Source organism: Trematomus bernacchii, unplaced genomic scaffold, assembly GCF_902827165.1.
Source record: "Trematomus bernacchii unplaced genomic scaffold, fTreBer1.1, whole genome shotgun sequence".
NCBI classification, from domain to species: Eukaryota; Metazoa; Chordata; class Actinopteri; order Perciformes; family Nototheniidae; genus Trematomus; species Trematomus bernacchii.
Genome location: NW_022987648.1, coordinates 10,807,836 through 10,822,726, shown reverse-complemented (window position 1 = coordinate 10,822,726; position 14,891 = coordinate 10,807,836). Strand labels below are relative to the sequence as shown.

General features: G+C 38.7%; 1 protein-coding gene across 1 annotated transcript in view; it reads right to left on the bottom strand.

Annotated features, from left to right (window-relative positions):
• The window catches only part of tmem163a (transmembrane protein 163a), a 101,652-nt gene that overhangs the window by 19,457 nt on the left and 67,304 nt on the right, over positions 1-14,891 (bottom strand). The window contains exons 3-4 of the mRNA XM_034134675.1: positions 8,988-9,031; positions 3,053-3,144 (exon numbers count right to left, since the gene is read on the bottom strand). Of these exons, the coding sequence (XP_033990566.1) occupies positions 3,053-3,144; positions 8,988-9,031 (136 nt within the window). The remainder of the gene's footprint in view (positions 1-3,052; positions 3,145-8,987; positions 9,032-14,891) is intronic.

Below are 14,891 nucleotides of genomic sequence, written 5' to 3'. Positions count from 1 at the left end.
TAGCTGTGATGTACAGTGACATACTGAACAGCAAGTGACCATGAAATGTATTGTTCCACTCCCTTCTATGTCAAATGTGACTTAAACAGATTACAGAGGTTCACACCCTTAAAGGTGTCAGAAATATTATAATTCCCAATGGCTGAAAGATCTGAGTTATTTATCGATACAATATCCCCTTGAAATATGGGGTTCAGAAACAAAACAGATGTGAAATATGGAAACAAGTATACATGCAATGCAACGTTTCCACCTTGCAAAACAAATCCTTTGTTCTTCCACCTTTTCTATTACACAGACCTCAGAATGAAACCACAAAGTTCATAGTTTCTTTTTCAGAAGAAAAACACACCGGTATGAAATGACTGGATTGTAAGGCATGCAATGAATTCCTCACAGTTTATGGTAAGGATCAGAAATTGATTGTATCCTTACTTTAACCCTTATTCGGTACATTTTTATCTTAGTAAAAGTTGAATGTTCACACCAAGCGGCAAACTCTGGGGAAGAGCCGGGACGCCAATACGGAAGTGCCACAAACTGCAGTTCATATATTGGCCGATAGGCGATGACTGCAGAAAGGAGCAATTTCCATAGACCCCCATGTTAAAATGCCCAATTTTACAGCAGAAAAAAACATGTTTCTACCCCTGGATGCAATAAATATTATTATGGATATAGTTAGATTCCACCTTCATGATTATGAATCTGTGAGTGAATTGTTTTCTAACGCGACCCTTTTATTTATATTAGGTCTTAAAGTTTTTGCATAAATTAGGGCGTGGTCACTTTGATGGACAGGTACGTGCCTCACTGTCAGCTAACAGCAACTTGTCCACTCTGCTAGGCTACAACGTTAGTTAGTTGTAGTTACTGTACTTGACCCTTTAGCCGTGTTCGTGGTGATTGTGCCTTTTAGGGAATATTATTACAAATACCAGACAATTAAAATGTTGTGCTGTGCGCTTGAATGTACTAACAGAACTTCCAAGAAGTCTAAAATGATAATATTATGCATGTTAACCCCGTTAGCAGGTGTTTGTGTGCTTGTTAGCTTAGCTTGTTATGTAGCTTATTAGCCAGCTAAGGACGTAACCCTTTATACATGTATATATATATATATACAGTTTAGTTTATGATTCAGCCTTGGGTAAGACTTTTATAGTATATGGCTATGACGCCCAAATTGCTAAACGGGAGCAAATGATAAAAGGGGACCCAATTATCCCAGTGGTGGCCGCCGGAGCTAACGGAGCCGCAGGGGGCTAGCTCCAGCCGGCGTCCAGCTCCAGCCGGCGTCCCGGAGCCCCCTGCGGCTCCGTTAGCTCCGGGCGGTGGAGTCCGGCGTTATAACTGGAGATCAAGGAATGCAGTGAAACGCGGACTTGGTTCGCCTGCAGCCCGCTGTAGTATTAGCTGAATAAATTATGTTGAACAAGGCTTATTAAGCTGAACATCGCCACAATTGTTCTGCTATGTATCGGTACTTCTTTTATTAACGTGATGACAAGCATTAAAAATAACAAAATATAGCTAATTCTCTTGCAGATTGTCTCGTTTGATTATGAATGTAACGTTTATAGGGAACTACACTGTTTTATCAAAACCAAAGTGCCACGCAGTAACTTGGTATGCATGTATTTCATGTTAGCTTAGCTTCTTAGCCTGAGCTACCTCTGTTTACTTCCAGTTCGGAGGCAGCAGGTCCCGCCTCGGCTCCGCCTCTTTGCCCTTATTTGGAGCAGGCTGGAGCAGGCGGGAGTTATCAAATCAAATCAAATCAAGTTTTATTTATAAAGCACATTTAAAAGCGATTTTTGGTCGAGCCAAAGTGCTGTACATGTAATAAAAACACATTACTACAATCACAATAAAAGACAATAAATTACAACAGATATATATAAAAAATTAAAATAAAACACAAGGAAAAGTCAGGAGTCGTACTCCGCTCTAACTAGAGGGCCAGAGAGAAGAAGTGTGTTTTTAGTGTAGATTTAAAAACCCCTAGGGTCTGGGCCGACCTCACATGGAGGGGCAGAGTGTTCCAGAGCCTAGGGCCAGCTGCTGCGAAGGCTCGGTGCCCTCGGGAGTTAGCCGTTAGTGGCCGACTCCGCCTACTAAGGGCTTCTCGGCAACTCTGCAGAATCCTATGGGTGACGTCACGGACACTACGTCCATTTATATATACAGTCTATGGTTCACACCCAATGACGTAATATCTTCGGATAGATTGGGGTTACATGGATAATCTATTATATAGAGCAATGAATTTTGCATGTGCTTTTTATATTGGTTTCTTCCATTGTAATCCATTTGTAGTTTTTCCCACCTCTACTTTTATCATCACCATTTGATCCAACTTCGAATTACAAACAAATGTGAAAATAATACAATTTTTTATTTAAATCGTCTCAATGAGACAGCAAACATTACAAAACGTTAAAAAATAGTGGTTAATTTAGCATCTTTGCTTATCAAGATCACAGGGGTTTGCAGAAATAAATATCTAAATTTAAACATGACATATGATGGATGAACACTTAATGCAAGAGCTCTCTTAAAGGTGGGGTAGGTAAGTTTGAGAAACCGGCTCGAGATACACTTTTTGTTATATTCCATGGAATGCTCTTAACATCCCGATAGCAATGAATATCTTAAGTGCTTTGACAAAAAATCCATAAAAAAAATTCATCTGTGGAAGCCGTAATACTGTAAAAAGTACGACCAATCATTTTAGCCGGCTCGGCTAAAATAACTGGATGGCCTACCTGCCTGTCAGCCTTCCATCTGTGCATAAAACTTATCTCGTGCCCTCATTGGTCATGTGCGCGTTCGTGTGTGTTGGAGGAGGGGCTCTACAGTATAAGGAAGTGGCAGATTTTCTCCGGTTGGGTATTTTCAAATTCTAGCGATCTCGAGCCGGTTTCTCAAACTTACTTACCCTACCTTTAATGTAATGCAGGTAGAGAAGCCAAAACCAAATTGCATCACACCCCACTCATGTATCATTAATCACACTTTAATTCAACTTAGAAAAACGTTTGGTACTCACATGTACTCTCTGTGTGCAGAGTGCACAGCTGCTGCGTTGCTGTAGCGCCAAAGGACAATGAATGATGAGAGGATGTCCAGCGTAGCATTAAACTACAACAAAAACACAACCAGAGACACAAATAAAGAGAGGAAAGGGTCTACAGTTGTTATAGTAGTTGCATCTAACTTATTACAACAGCTGCAGCATTGTAATGACAGAGTGCAGTGATAAGATACTATAGATCTCTAAAATAGTATACATACAACATAGAATATATTGAGGAGGGACATTAAAGGTCATTAGTATAAAAACCTCAACTTCTAAATATAATTATGATATTCCCCACTTGATTACTTACATTAAGACATTTCCTTTTTGTATTTCACATTTTCTGAACTATTAGGTTTTAGATATGTAAATCAGGCATTATCTATTTGGGTGCATTTTGAATAAATCTGCAGACACAAATAGACAAAGTTAGTAAAATAAACACCTCAATAGGTACTTTGATGGTTATTTTAACGCTTATCTGAAAGAAAACATGTTCAGTAAGCAAAATACTGTAGCCAGAAATCTCAAAATTGAGAAATGCATAGTGCCTTGCCTTCAATATTGTCTGTTAAAATAATATGTCATATGATATGTTGTGTTACATAAAGGTGTATCAATGCTGACAGTCAAGGTAGATTATTTCACATTAACCCTCCTATTGTCTTCGTTTCCCCCTCCCCTTACCTTGGTGTTCGCGGTCAAATTTGACCGGTCCTGTTTTAACTGCTATTACATTAACACAAAAACCATTAATCATCACCAAATGGTGACGTGCGTGCGTGCGTGCGTGCGTGCGTGCGTGCGTGCGTGCGTGCGTGCGTGCGTGCGTGCGTGCGTGCGTGCGTGCGTTCCTTTTCTTTATGGCGGTCATTTTTGACCGGGAACACCATGGGTGTTACAAAGTTGACTAAATCATCCAAAATTCAATGAAAGTGGTGATCAGCAATTGTATATGTTCAATTGTCTACTGTGAAGGATATCATAAAGCCTTAATGCAATCGAATGCAAAACAAAAAAGTTTTGATTGATGAAAGTAGTAAATCGGTCAGATTTGACCCGAAGACAACAGGAGGGTTAATATGAATCCTGTGTTGTTAGTGCACTTAATACAATATGGGCACATTATCTTATGGGCATGCATATCAATAAGATGTGTCAGTTGTATTGAAGGGTTGTTGTTGCATGTTTTATTGCAACATGGGAATCAAGATGATACAACATATTATTAATATTATAGTATTTGACTAAGTGCATTAGTCCTCTATTAGCTACAGATGGAGCATCTTATTTCAGACTCCAGCTTACTGCTTCCTGCCTACTACCAGCCAGTTACCTGCCTAAGACCTGCCAAAGACCAGTATCTGGGAATGTTAAGCCCTCCCACTATTTTCCAAGAGGGCGTTGCCAGATTTTCAATTTCAGGATTTAACCAGGAGATGGCGCTATATATTAAATAACTATGGCCAAACTAAGACTTAGTTTTTCACAAGAGAAAATGCAGATATTATATAAAAAACTAAAGTTAAAATCTTGTTTTTAATGCCCCAAGAGCAATAAAAACACTTGTTAAAAAAATCCTGAGTGAGGCTTTCATAAATTGCATTTAGCTGACGCTTTTATCCAAAGCGACTTACTATTTAATAAATGATAAATGATTATTCATAACAAATATGAGTGATGTGTGATTATTATTCATGCTATATACTAATATAGGGCTAAGTAAGCAATCAATCCTGTAAATTAACCCTTAGTTGTTCAATATATTTATTCAGACAATGTGAGTAGAAATACAGAAAATCTGCTCTCACCTAAGGCCAACGTTGCAATATTACAACATTTCCCTAAAAACTTACCAAAACGTAAACATTTTTAAAACTCTTTCATTTCTGCTCCAGAGGCCAGGGGTTAAATTGGGATTTGATATGTGGGGGGGCTCTGTTAGAAGGTGCGACGGGGGAGGGGGGAGAGAGTTAGACGCTCGTGAATTGTCAACGGACAATTGACATCAGAGCATCGTCCTATGGGCTTAGCCCCGGACAGGTACAACAGGTATTCACTCAGAGGGGGGTAGGTACTAAATGCCACTATTTACATGTAGGCAAACAAAATCAACATACAGTAGGGGGGGTGGGGGATGGTGAACGGTATGGTCAATGTTTGTAAACACAATCCCCAGGATGTGTCCTTATCAAACCAAAATAGAAAATGCAGATATTACACTCAGACATTGGAAAAGTCTATGTTAAAAAGGCTCAGTCACCTTAATTCATGTAATAAAAACATCTCAGGTCAGTAACACTGAAAGCTAAATGTGCAATACCATGTTCAGCTATGTTACTATTTATAATGTTATTGTTGTTACAACAGAAGATGTTTTTCTTTATATTGAAGTCAAATGCATCAATCTGGTGCACTTTGAGGTCAAAATTAAGAGATTTATGGATACCGCTGGAAAAAGCTGCATATGCCGAGCCTGTATGTAGCGCTGTAACTTCCTCCACAAAAGCAGCCTTCTGTTTATTCAACGTGGTGGGGGCCGAGGGAACCGGGCAGTTTTTTGCCGGTCAACGTGTGTGAAAGTTTAAATCTTCCTTATTGAGCTTTAAAACAAATGAATAACGACTATATATAATAATAAAATAAACACCGGCTGTTGTTATGCCTGCTGTAACGTTAAATTACTCCGTTCTCCGCTTAAATAATTATGCCGTTACAAGCTTCATAGTTGTATTTATCATCTAAATTTGCCGAAACAAGTTTAATATTCTGAAAGCCAAGACTTTGTTTATTTTAAATCAGATGAAAACACACTGTAACGGACCCTGCCGTGTTATCTTGATATTCCCGGCACAGACCCTTTCATAGCGGCAATGCGCGATAGAAACAACAGGAACTGCGACAGCATAAATATGCGAACACAAACCTACAGACTGCTGGAGAAGAGATATCACAGGGGGGGGTTGGGACACACACATTCCGATGGCCAATTAGTTTTAAACAAAGAGTATAGCCTACTCAACATAGGGGGGTGGGGGCTGGTGAACGGTATGGTCAATGTTTGTAAACACTGTGACATTTTGACTTTATTTGATCATTTCAGTTAAAAACTAACGTTCATATTTCTCTTTTTGAGAAGAGAAATATGAATATGTTAGTGGCTGACCCAGCCCCATGGTCTGTCACAGTAGTGCGGGAAAGAGAAGTGCACTGTTTTGCCTGGCTGGACCTGTAATTTACAGGAAAGGAGTGCACGCTACTAAAGAGACACGCTACCATGGAAACCAAATAATGGTGTTGCTGTATTGAAGTCCGAGTGGAAACAGTCATATTTGGAGCGTTATGTTAGAATGAAACAGCCAGGTTGTGACTCACAAAAAAAAGTGTTACTTCACTAACTGTAAGCTTGTCACTCAGAGTAACCTACAGTTAACTTAACTGTTGGAAAAGAAAGATCAGGGGGGGGAGAGAGCTGTGGGTGATGGGCCATTAGGTGTGTAAACACACAGCTGAGAGCTGCCGTTTCATTCTGACTGTTTAAAAAACGGTAACAACGGACTATTTTTCTTAGCGGATGCATGTCAATTTAAATCAATACATACAACTATTTTTTAAATCAATAAAAACATGTTCTAAATCCATAAAAGCATTTCAATTAATATTGGGAGTCATGTCGTTACTTTGTTGAGAATGTGGCCATGTAATAAGCGGGATAATTTGCAGCGACTTGGTCATTATGGGGAAAAATAACACCCAGGGATCAAGATCCCTCCGCTATGCGGATCTTGATCTGCCTGACAAGGCTCCATTAAAATATAAATATTTTTAGTGAATTACTGAGTTTAGGCACGTTAATAACATTTTAATGAAGTTGAATACAGTATATTCATATTTGTCAGTGATTTCATGTCAATTCGGCAAACATAAACATAAATGATCGTGGTGAAGATGATGATTAAATTAGGATTAAAAATCGAGAGCCGGCTGCATTTCCTCTCGTTCGTTTTTTTTCGACTAAACAACATTATTTTGTTAAATAACAACATGGTGATGTTTTGTAAATGATTACATGTCTTATTTAGCACAGACTATGATCCTATCCGTGACATATGGATCTTAACAAAGATCCGCTATACATTATAGACCCTCCAGAAAAACGCGATTATGCGATCGCATAATTTACCGCATAATCAGCAAAATAGCGCATATTTTTAAAAGGCCGCATATTTCTTAAAAGGTCGCATAATCCCCGCATTTTTCCACACAAAATTGAGGAAAAAAAAAGTTAACGTGAAGTAGTGATGTCATCAGCTCGCGCAGGTAAACAACACCGTAGAGTGAATGTGTGGAACTCACAGGAGAGAGAAAAGCAACAAGATCAGCGCCATATAGATTATTATATAGCCTACTATTATACTATTATTATTATTATATACTATTATAATTATACTATTATACGGCTCTGACCAAGATGAACAAATCGAATCCATCCCATTTGCCTACGAACATTTCCGCTAAAGACCGGGCAAAGCAGTACGCATATGTCTTGCACGAAAGTGGGGGGAAACTATTCTGCACCCCGTGCAACTGTGTGTTGGAACATACAAGATTGAAGCTGGTCAGATAACGAACGGGTAAATGAAAACAGAATGAGGCGGAGGTGTGTGTGTGTGTGTGTGTGTGTGTGTGTGTGTGTGTGTGTGTGTGTGTGTGTGTGTGTGTGTGTGTGTGTGTGTATCATAGGAACTCTTTAAAAGGGCTTCCTTTCATTCAGTAGTAGCCTAGTAACAGGGTGTGGGAGAAGAATCACCTTTTTTCCGCCTCCCGCATATTTCGCAACTTTTCGCATATTTCGCATATTTCCGCATATTTCGCAACTTCTCCGCATATTTCGCATAAAAACCCCGCATGTTTAATCGCATAATCAAGGATTTTAGCCCGCATAATCAAGGATTTTAGCCCGCATAATCAAGGATTTTAGCCCGCGTTTTTCTGGAGGGTCTAACATTAGTACCAGACATACTGTACATCCAGTTTACTGTATCGAAGTTGATTTCACATGAGCTCCAGTGTGGAACCACACTGCACCCCCTGGTGGATCAATGATCCATTGCAGCTGGCTTCACAATAATTAAATGTATTTATCACGGGGGCGGTATCAAGTCAGACTGGGGGCCGGCTCTTCATCACGAACCAGGGCCGATCACGGACCAATCACGGACCAATCACGACCCTCGCGTTTCAAACTGTCTGAAATAAGATGCTCCATCTGTAGAAATGCAATAAGGTCATATCTGCCCTCGAGCTGTATCATAAAATATGCTGATTATCATGCTCATTTAATTTTTGGTTTACATAATGTACCTGTAAAAGCTTGAAACATCATAGCAGCTAATGCTACCCACGATCAGCTGCTTTGATCTGTGCCGGCTTATATCAACTTATCGTCTTTTTGCTCCATTATTAGAATTGCCATAGATAGCCAAGCACTTTTAATTAAAACCCAATCTCCAATAAAAAGATATCCAGCACAGCAGATTATGATTTATAATGTTCTAATTACATTATGCTAATCACATTTGCGCTCACGGAGGATTTCATTTCCACTTAACTCTTATTAAGTCTTATTTTTTAAACCAATTACATTCAATCACTTACCCTAAATAATGAGAAGTAATAGGAAGCTTTTTTGGTAAAAGCTGGAAGACATGTTTAGCAAACACAAAATGCTTTTTGATATTCAACCTCAGCTCTATGCCCAGCCCCTTCTTCTCTGCCCTGTTACCTTGGAGACAAAGGGACCAATAACACCTTGGTAACAGGATTCATTAATAAATCACAAAAACCCAAGTAATGACTAATTGATTAATGCAAATGGAGAGGGAGAAGGGAGGCGGAAACTCACGGCAAATCCGAAGGCTGACGCGCTGTGTCTCATGAATGATACAGCTGTGGAGAGAGAGAGAGAGCAGTTAGCCATGTTTGTTTTTATTTCACTTTAGTTACGTGACATAAGTCGTTTGCACCGATTCCCAGGTGCAATAGTGATGCATTTTCATATGTTAACCTGCACCTACATGGTATCATGTTTAATAATGACGTGTTTTGTGTGCAAAATAAACAATAACATGATGAACCATCACATCATTATTAAGTGTTTGAACCTCAGGGGGACTTTCTTTATGAGTCCACCATGATAGACAGAACAATGTAGTACATTTAAAACACATAAGCTCAAATGACCATGTTAAAAAACGGATTTTAAGGTTCATGAAAAGACTGTTTGATAAGTGATTGGTTTAGTTTATTGCTGGTTCACATTTCAAGCAGTTTATTTAATGGCTGGTCTTTCGAATGTTCTTGCTGTGTAAGTGAGTTAATCGGATTGTTAACATTTAAAAAACCATGGTGATAAGAGCAGTGAACTGAAACCCCACAGCTGGGGTTATAAGACCAAAACAACATGCTTAAAGACACTAAATTACTCTATTGAGCTCAGGGAACAGCAGAACGTGTATCCCAATCTTAACCAACAACAATTAGTCAATCCTAACCAATAGCCTCTAAAACCAATCTTGACCAATAGCTTTTAACGAATCATAACACTTAACCAATTTAAACCAATAACACTTAGCCAATCCTAATCAGCATCGTAACAGTGGCATTACAATGATGTAGATGCATGAAGGTTTCCTGGCTGGGATTGAAGCTATTGTACATTCAGTACAGTTCTCGTCTGGCACACCTCTGCTTTTTTGCCCTTCTGTTCCTGTCTTTCTCTGTCTCCCCCTGTGTTTTCAGGACCGAGTCTCGGGGGATAGCCTTTCGACAGTCACCATGGTAACAAGAGATTTGAGGCCAAGTTGGGTTGAACTACAGAGCTTTCATATCCTTGCCCCCATTCTCCTCTCTTTATTCTTTGTCTTTGGCTCCTTCCAAATGTTTTCTCCTAGATTTTCTTTTCTCTCAGATTCTGATTTTGTATGTCACATATCTCCTCCTTTCTTTTCCTTTATTGCTATATCTCAGGGTCTCTTGACACATGTTTGAGTGTTGGCCATATTTTTCTTGCTCTACAGACATGAAGTGACACTACGTTTTGCCAGGCACTTATAAATATTCAAACACACTTTACAAAAAACTTTCCATTTATTACAATGCTTAAAGCATCACTTCAGTCTGAATTACAGTTATATTTACAACAAGGCAGAAAGAAAGGGGACTACAAAAGCTCAACGGGAGGGTAAAAAATATGGAGTGAAGTTAAAAATGGAGGACATAAAGAGAGATAAGAGGGCAATCCTAGACAGGCCCTTGGTACAATTTAGATGGTACTAGTCTGGGTGGGTGTGTGACACTGCCCACACACACTCACACTCATATGCTGTCACTCTGTCTGGGATACTGTCACCCTCTTTATCCTACATGACCTCTCCCGTGATTGTCTTCTCGCTCACGTACAAATTATTTTTCACACACACAGGCTGAGCTGAATCCTCCGGAGCTCCACCGGGGCCTCGTGTCCATCTGGAGAGTTTAAAGGCTTTTACGAAAACTGAAGAAACAACCACAGGGTCACTGGGCGATTCGAGATTTCCGAGATGTTCCCTTTCCAAAGGCAAATTAAGAGTATTATCTTCAACATCTAATACAAGGAGTGTTTGGTAACATTGTGCCTCATTCAGTAGCAATATAAAAACACATTTCCCCCTTTTTTCTGATTTTTTAGTACACATTAATTTGCGGAATTACAATACATTTGTTCATAGAAGTCACAGTAGTTTTTTTTCTACATTGGCATGCTATTTACACTAACTAATGCCATCAATACAAATAATCTGGATTTTTTTGATTGAGCTAATCATATTTGGTTAATCTGCTAATCTCCGCCAGGAATAAACCTGTAGAGAGTGAATGTGTATGTTCATGTGTGTGTATGTGTCTCCGCCTGTCTGTGGCTAATCTCTCATACTACTGGACCCTTCAGCCTAATATTTTTGTTCTCATTTATGATTGTATGCTCAAGGACCTCTCATGGTTATGATGATTCACAGCACAAAATCTATTCTATTGAATGTTTTTTACCATCGTTGACTGCTGACACTTCACTCCTGTTAACAAAAGAACCGTGATCAACAACAGCTCAGTAGCAAAAGGTATTTCTGCCAATTGGCCTAGATATAACAATGTGTGTGATTCAACGCACCTTTGTTTGGGAGAAGTGTTGGAACCACATGTGAAGGTCTGTACTAAAGTGACCCTTTCTTGTTATGATACGCTTTGTGTCAAGCTTTTGCCTGGATGTCACATCCATTGAATATTGTTGTATACTGATGAAATCTCATAGAAAAATTGTTTTATAGCTTCCCCTTTACTCTTCAGTATACATTTGTTTTTAGCTAATGCTTATCCATTTCATTAGGTGCATTTAAGCATGAAAATAAAATTTCAAGAATCCAGCGAGTACTTAAGTGCTACGTACAGAAGTTCGTTTTTTCTCTCTTTTACAACAAGTCCTCCAACTCATACGACCAAATAGGTTGATTGTTCAAGCGCTTATTACGACCAAATAGGTCGATTGTTCAAGCGCTTATTACGACCTATAATCACGTTTTAAAGTTTTCGACCTATAGCGCTCCCGTTGACTGCAAACGCTCCGGTGGGTCGTATATTCACAAATAACCCTCTCTGGAAAATCCTAAATTGTAGGATAGTTTGGCCATTTAAATGCTTTTTGATTAGATTTCTAGCGAGAAGTGTATATTGTACTTTTAGAATCCACATCCAATAAATATATACGTTGTAATATCTATCAAACTATAGATCCTACACATCCACTATGTGTAGGATCTATAGTTTGATAGATATTACGAAGATTATTTGAGGTCTCGCCAGGAGAACGTGTATACTACGTCTTTCCCCCTATTCATTTCTATTGACGGCAGCGTCCATGTAAAGTTAGCGTCAACCCTCACGGGGTGAAAACAGTATATCCGGTCTTGAAGTTTTAATAATAAATAAAACTATTACAGGTCTATACAGGTTCATGGTACAATGCATAAGCTTCAAATCGAGAGACTGAAACTGTATTTTTCTTTACCGTTCTGTTTTAATTTCACAATAAAGTTAATAGTAATATTATGTTTGATATTATTATGTTTTATTAACTAGACAACTGGGTCATGTTAAGACCATCTTTTCTGTCGGTTTGGTGTTACAAATATCAAAATATATATGTGTGGATAACAAAATAAATCTGTCATAAACTAAACTGGAAACGTATACTGGAAAGTATAAATGATTGTGTTAACACTGTAAACTTGACAGTTTTTTAACCCGCACCGCCTAGTGGTTAAAGCACGTTATTAAATTTTTTTGTTGAATATTGTATATTTGATAAAAAAATTCAAATATTAAGAGTAGCCTACATACAAAATAGGGGGAAAGTAGAAGGTCAATGATAGAAATATAGAATAGAAAATATCAAGAAGATACTGTAGTGATCTCTACAATAAAACAGTTTAGTGCAGGACGTCCAAAGATATTAATAGGAGGACGTGCAAAACAGACAAACTAATAAGGCTTTATTTAAACATTAAAGAATACTTTAAGTTAAGGTCTTCTTTTGAATAAGAAAAAAACTTTGGGGGTATCTACAGATAAATATTAAGCCTGACAAAGTACTTAACGTCTACTATATTGCATAGTTTATTTTGGCACTTGACAATCACCTTCCCTGAATTTTACTCAGGTGTAACTAAAGTCTGATTTAAGGGTTGTATATATTTCACATCATCAATCAGAATCTGCAAAGACACTAAAATAAATGTAGTGGAGTAAAAATACCAGGTTAACCTCTGAATTGTAGTGTAGTAGAATTACAAAGTAACAATAAATTGCATGTTGTACATGCTGCTGTAACAAAAACATTTCCCAACTTGGGATCAATAAAGTATATCTTATCTTATCTCATCTTATCTTAAAGTGGACCTATCATGCTATATTTGAATAATATAGTGTAGGACCATACCTATATAAGGCATATTTATACTTTTTTTTTTCAAAATACCAAACAGATCATGCATTTTAGCCATGCCTCATTTTGCTCAATTTGACATTTTTTAGCTCTGTTTTTGCAAGGGCAGATTCTGTGAGAACAGCACCATCTACAGGCCTGGCATATGTACTACAGCATCTCCAGCGCTTTCGAACGGCAATGGCCGTGGCTGTCTCCTCCTGATTGGTGGAGTTGGCCCAATAGCCGTAGCGCCACTGTCCTGACGTCAGGACAGTGTTCAAATCTGGATCAGTTTTTATCAGATCCGTTGCAGCCCCTTTTTTAGAGATTTGGGTATGGAGGAAAATAGAGAGGGTTGTGTTTTCTGACACTTGGTGAGTTCCCTGGAACACCGGGGACACATATTCATGTATAAAAGACGTACAAAAGTGCATTTTGCATGATAGGTCCCCTTTAAGATGATCGATGGCGACTGCCATATTTGCAAAATTTGCCTCTGAACCTTGACAAGTGCATGTTTCAGGCTTATCAATTAACAACAGGAGGGGTCACAGACATACGACCAGCTGTTAAATAAAGCTCTTCTGACCTTAGCTGTCATGCGGGCATATTAATGCTGCCCATTATGGACACAAGCAATTTTCACCCATGTATTATTATATGTTTTAAATTTGATAACACCAATGTGTTTCCCATCCCCTAAACCTCCAGGGATGTACACCGTTTAATAATGGCAACTTTTAATTATGGGAAATACGAAAACGTCTTTTAAAACTATAATTCCCAGTAGAGATGTGCCATAGAACATGTTGCGAATATGGTTGCGAAACACAATTAGCCAGCATGTGTAGTTCTGAGGGGTGGCTGGACCCGTTTGAATCCAGTTTTGGATAGTCTGCCGTGGTTTCATTCCATTTCAAAGAGCTGTTTGATGCTCGGCGTAACCTTGGCGCACTGCCACTCCAACATCCAATCACAGAGTTGAGGACTAATCACGGGGTTTGTCAAGCAAAGCGGATGTTGTAGTCCCAAACGATAGCTGAGGATTATGGGTAGTGTAGTGTCTTCGGCCATCCTAAACTCCGAAAAAACTATTTGTTTCTCCGAATCGAAGGTTAAAAACACAAAAGCATTGTACACCATTTAAACCAATCAATGTTATGTCATTAACAAGGATAAACCGATGTATTTTAGTGGATGAGTAATGCAGATATCACTGTAAAATCATTTGACACTGAGGGGAATACTTCCGGTTTTATTATGAAAACTTCGAGACCGGAAATACTGTTTTCACCCCGTGAGGGTTGACGCCAACTTTACATGGACGCTGCCGTCAATAGAAATGAATAGGGGAAAGACGTAGTATATATACACGTTCTCCTGGCGAGACCTCAAATCATCTTCGTAATATCTATCAAACTATAGATCCTACACATCCACTGGACGTGGATTCTAAAAGTACAATATACACTTCTCACTAGAAATCAAATCAAAAAGCATTTTAATGGCCAAACTATTCTACAATTTAGGATTTTCCAGAGAGGGTTATTTGTGAATATACGACCCTCCGGAGCGTTTGCAATCAACGAATTGTTGTTTCATATACGACCACTAGAGGTGCTAAACTTTAAAACGTGACTATAGGTCGTAATAAGCTGCTGAACAATCGACCTATTTGGTCGTTTTTTGGAGGAGGACAGGCTGCTCTTTTAATTGGCCAAAGTTCTGTCAAAACAGGTGGGTTTTAAGTCTGCAGCCAGAATGGCGAAACCCAACCTCCATTCCATGTTA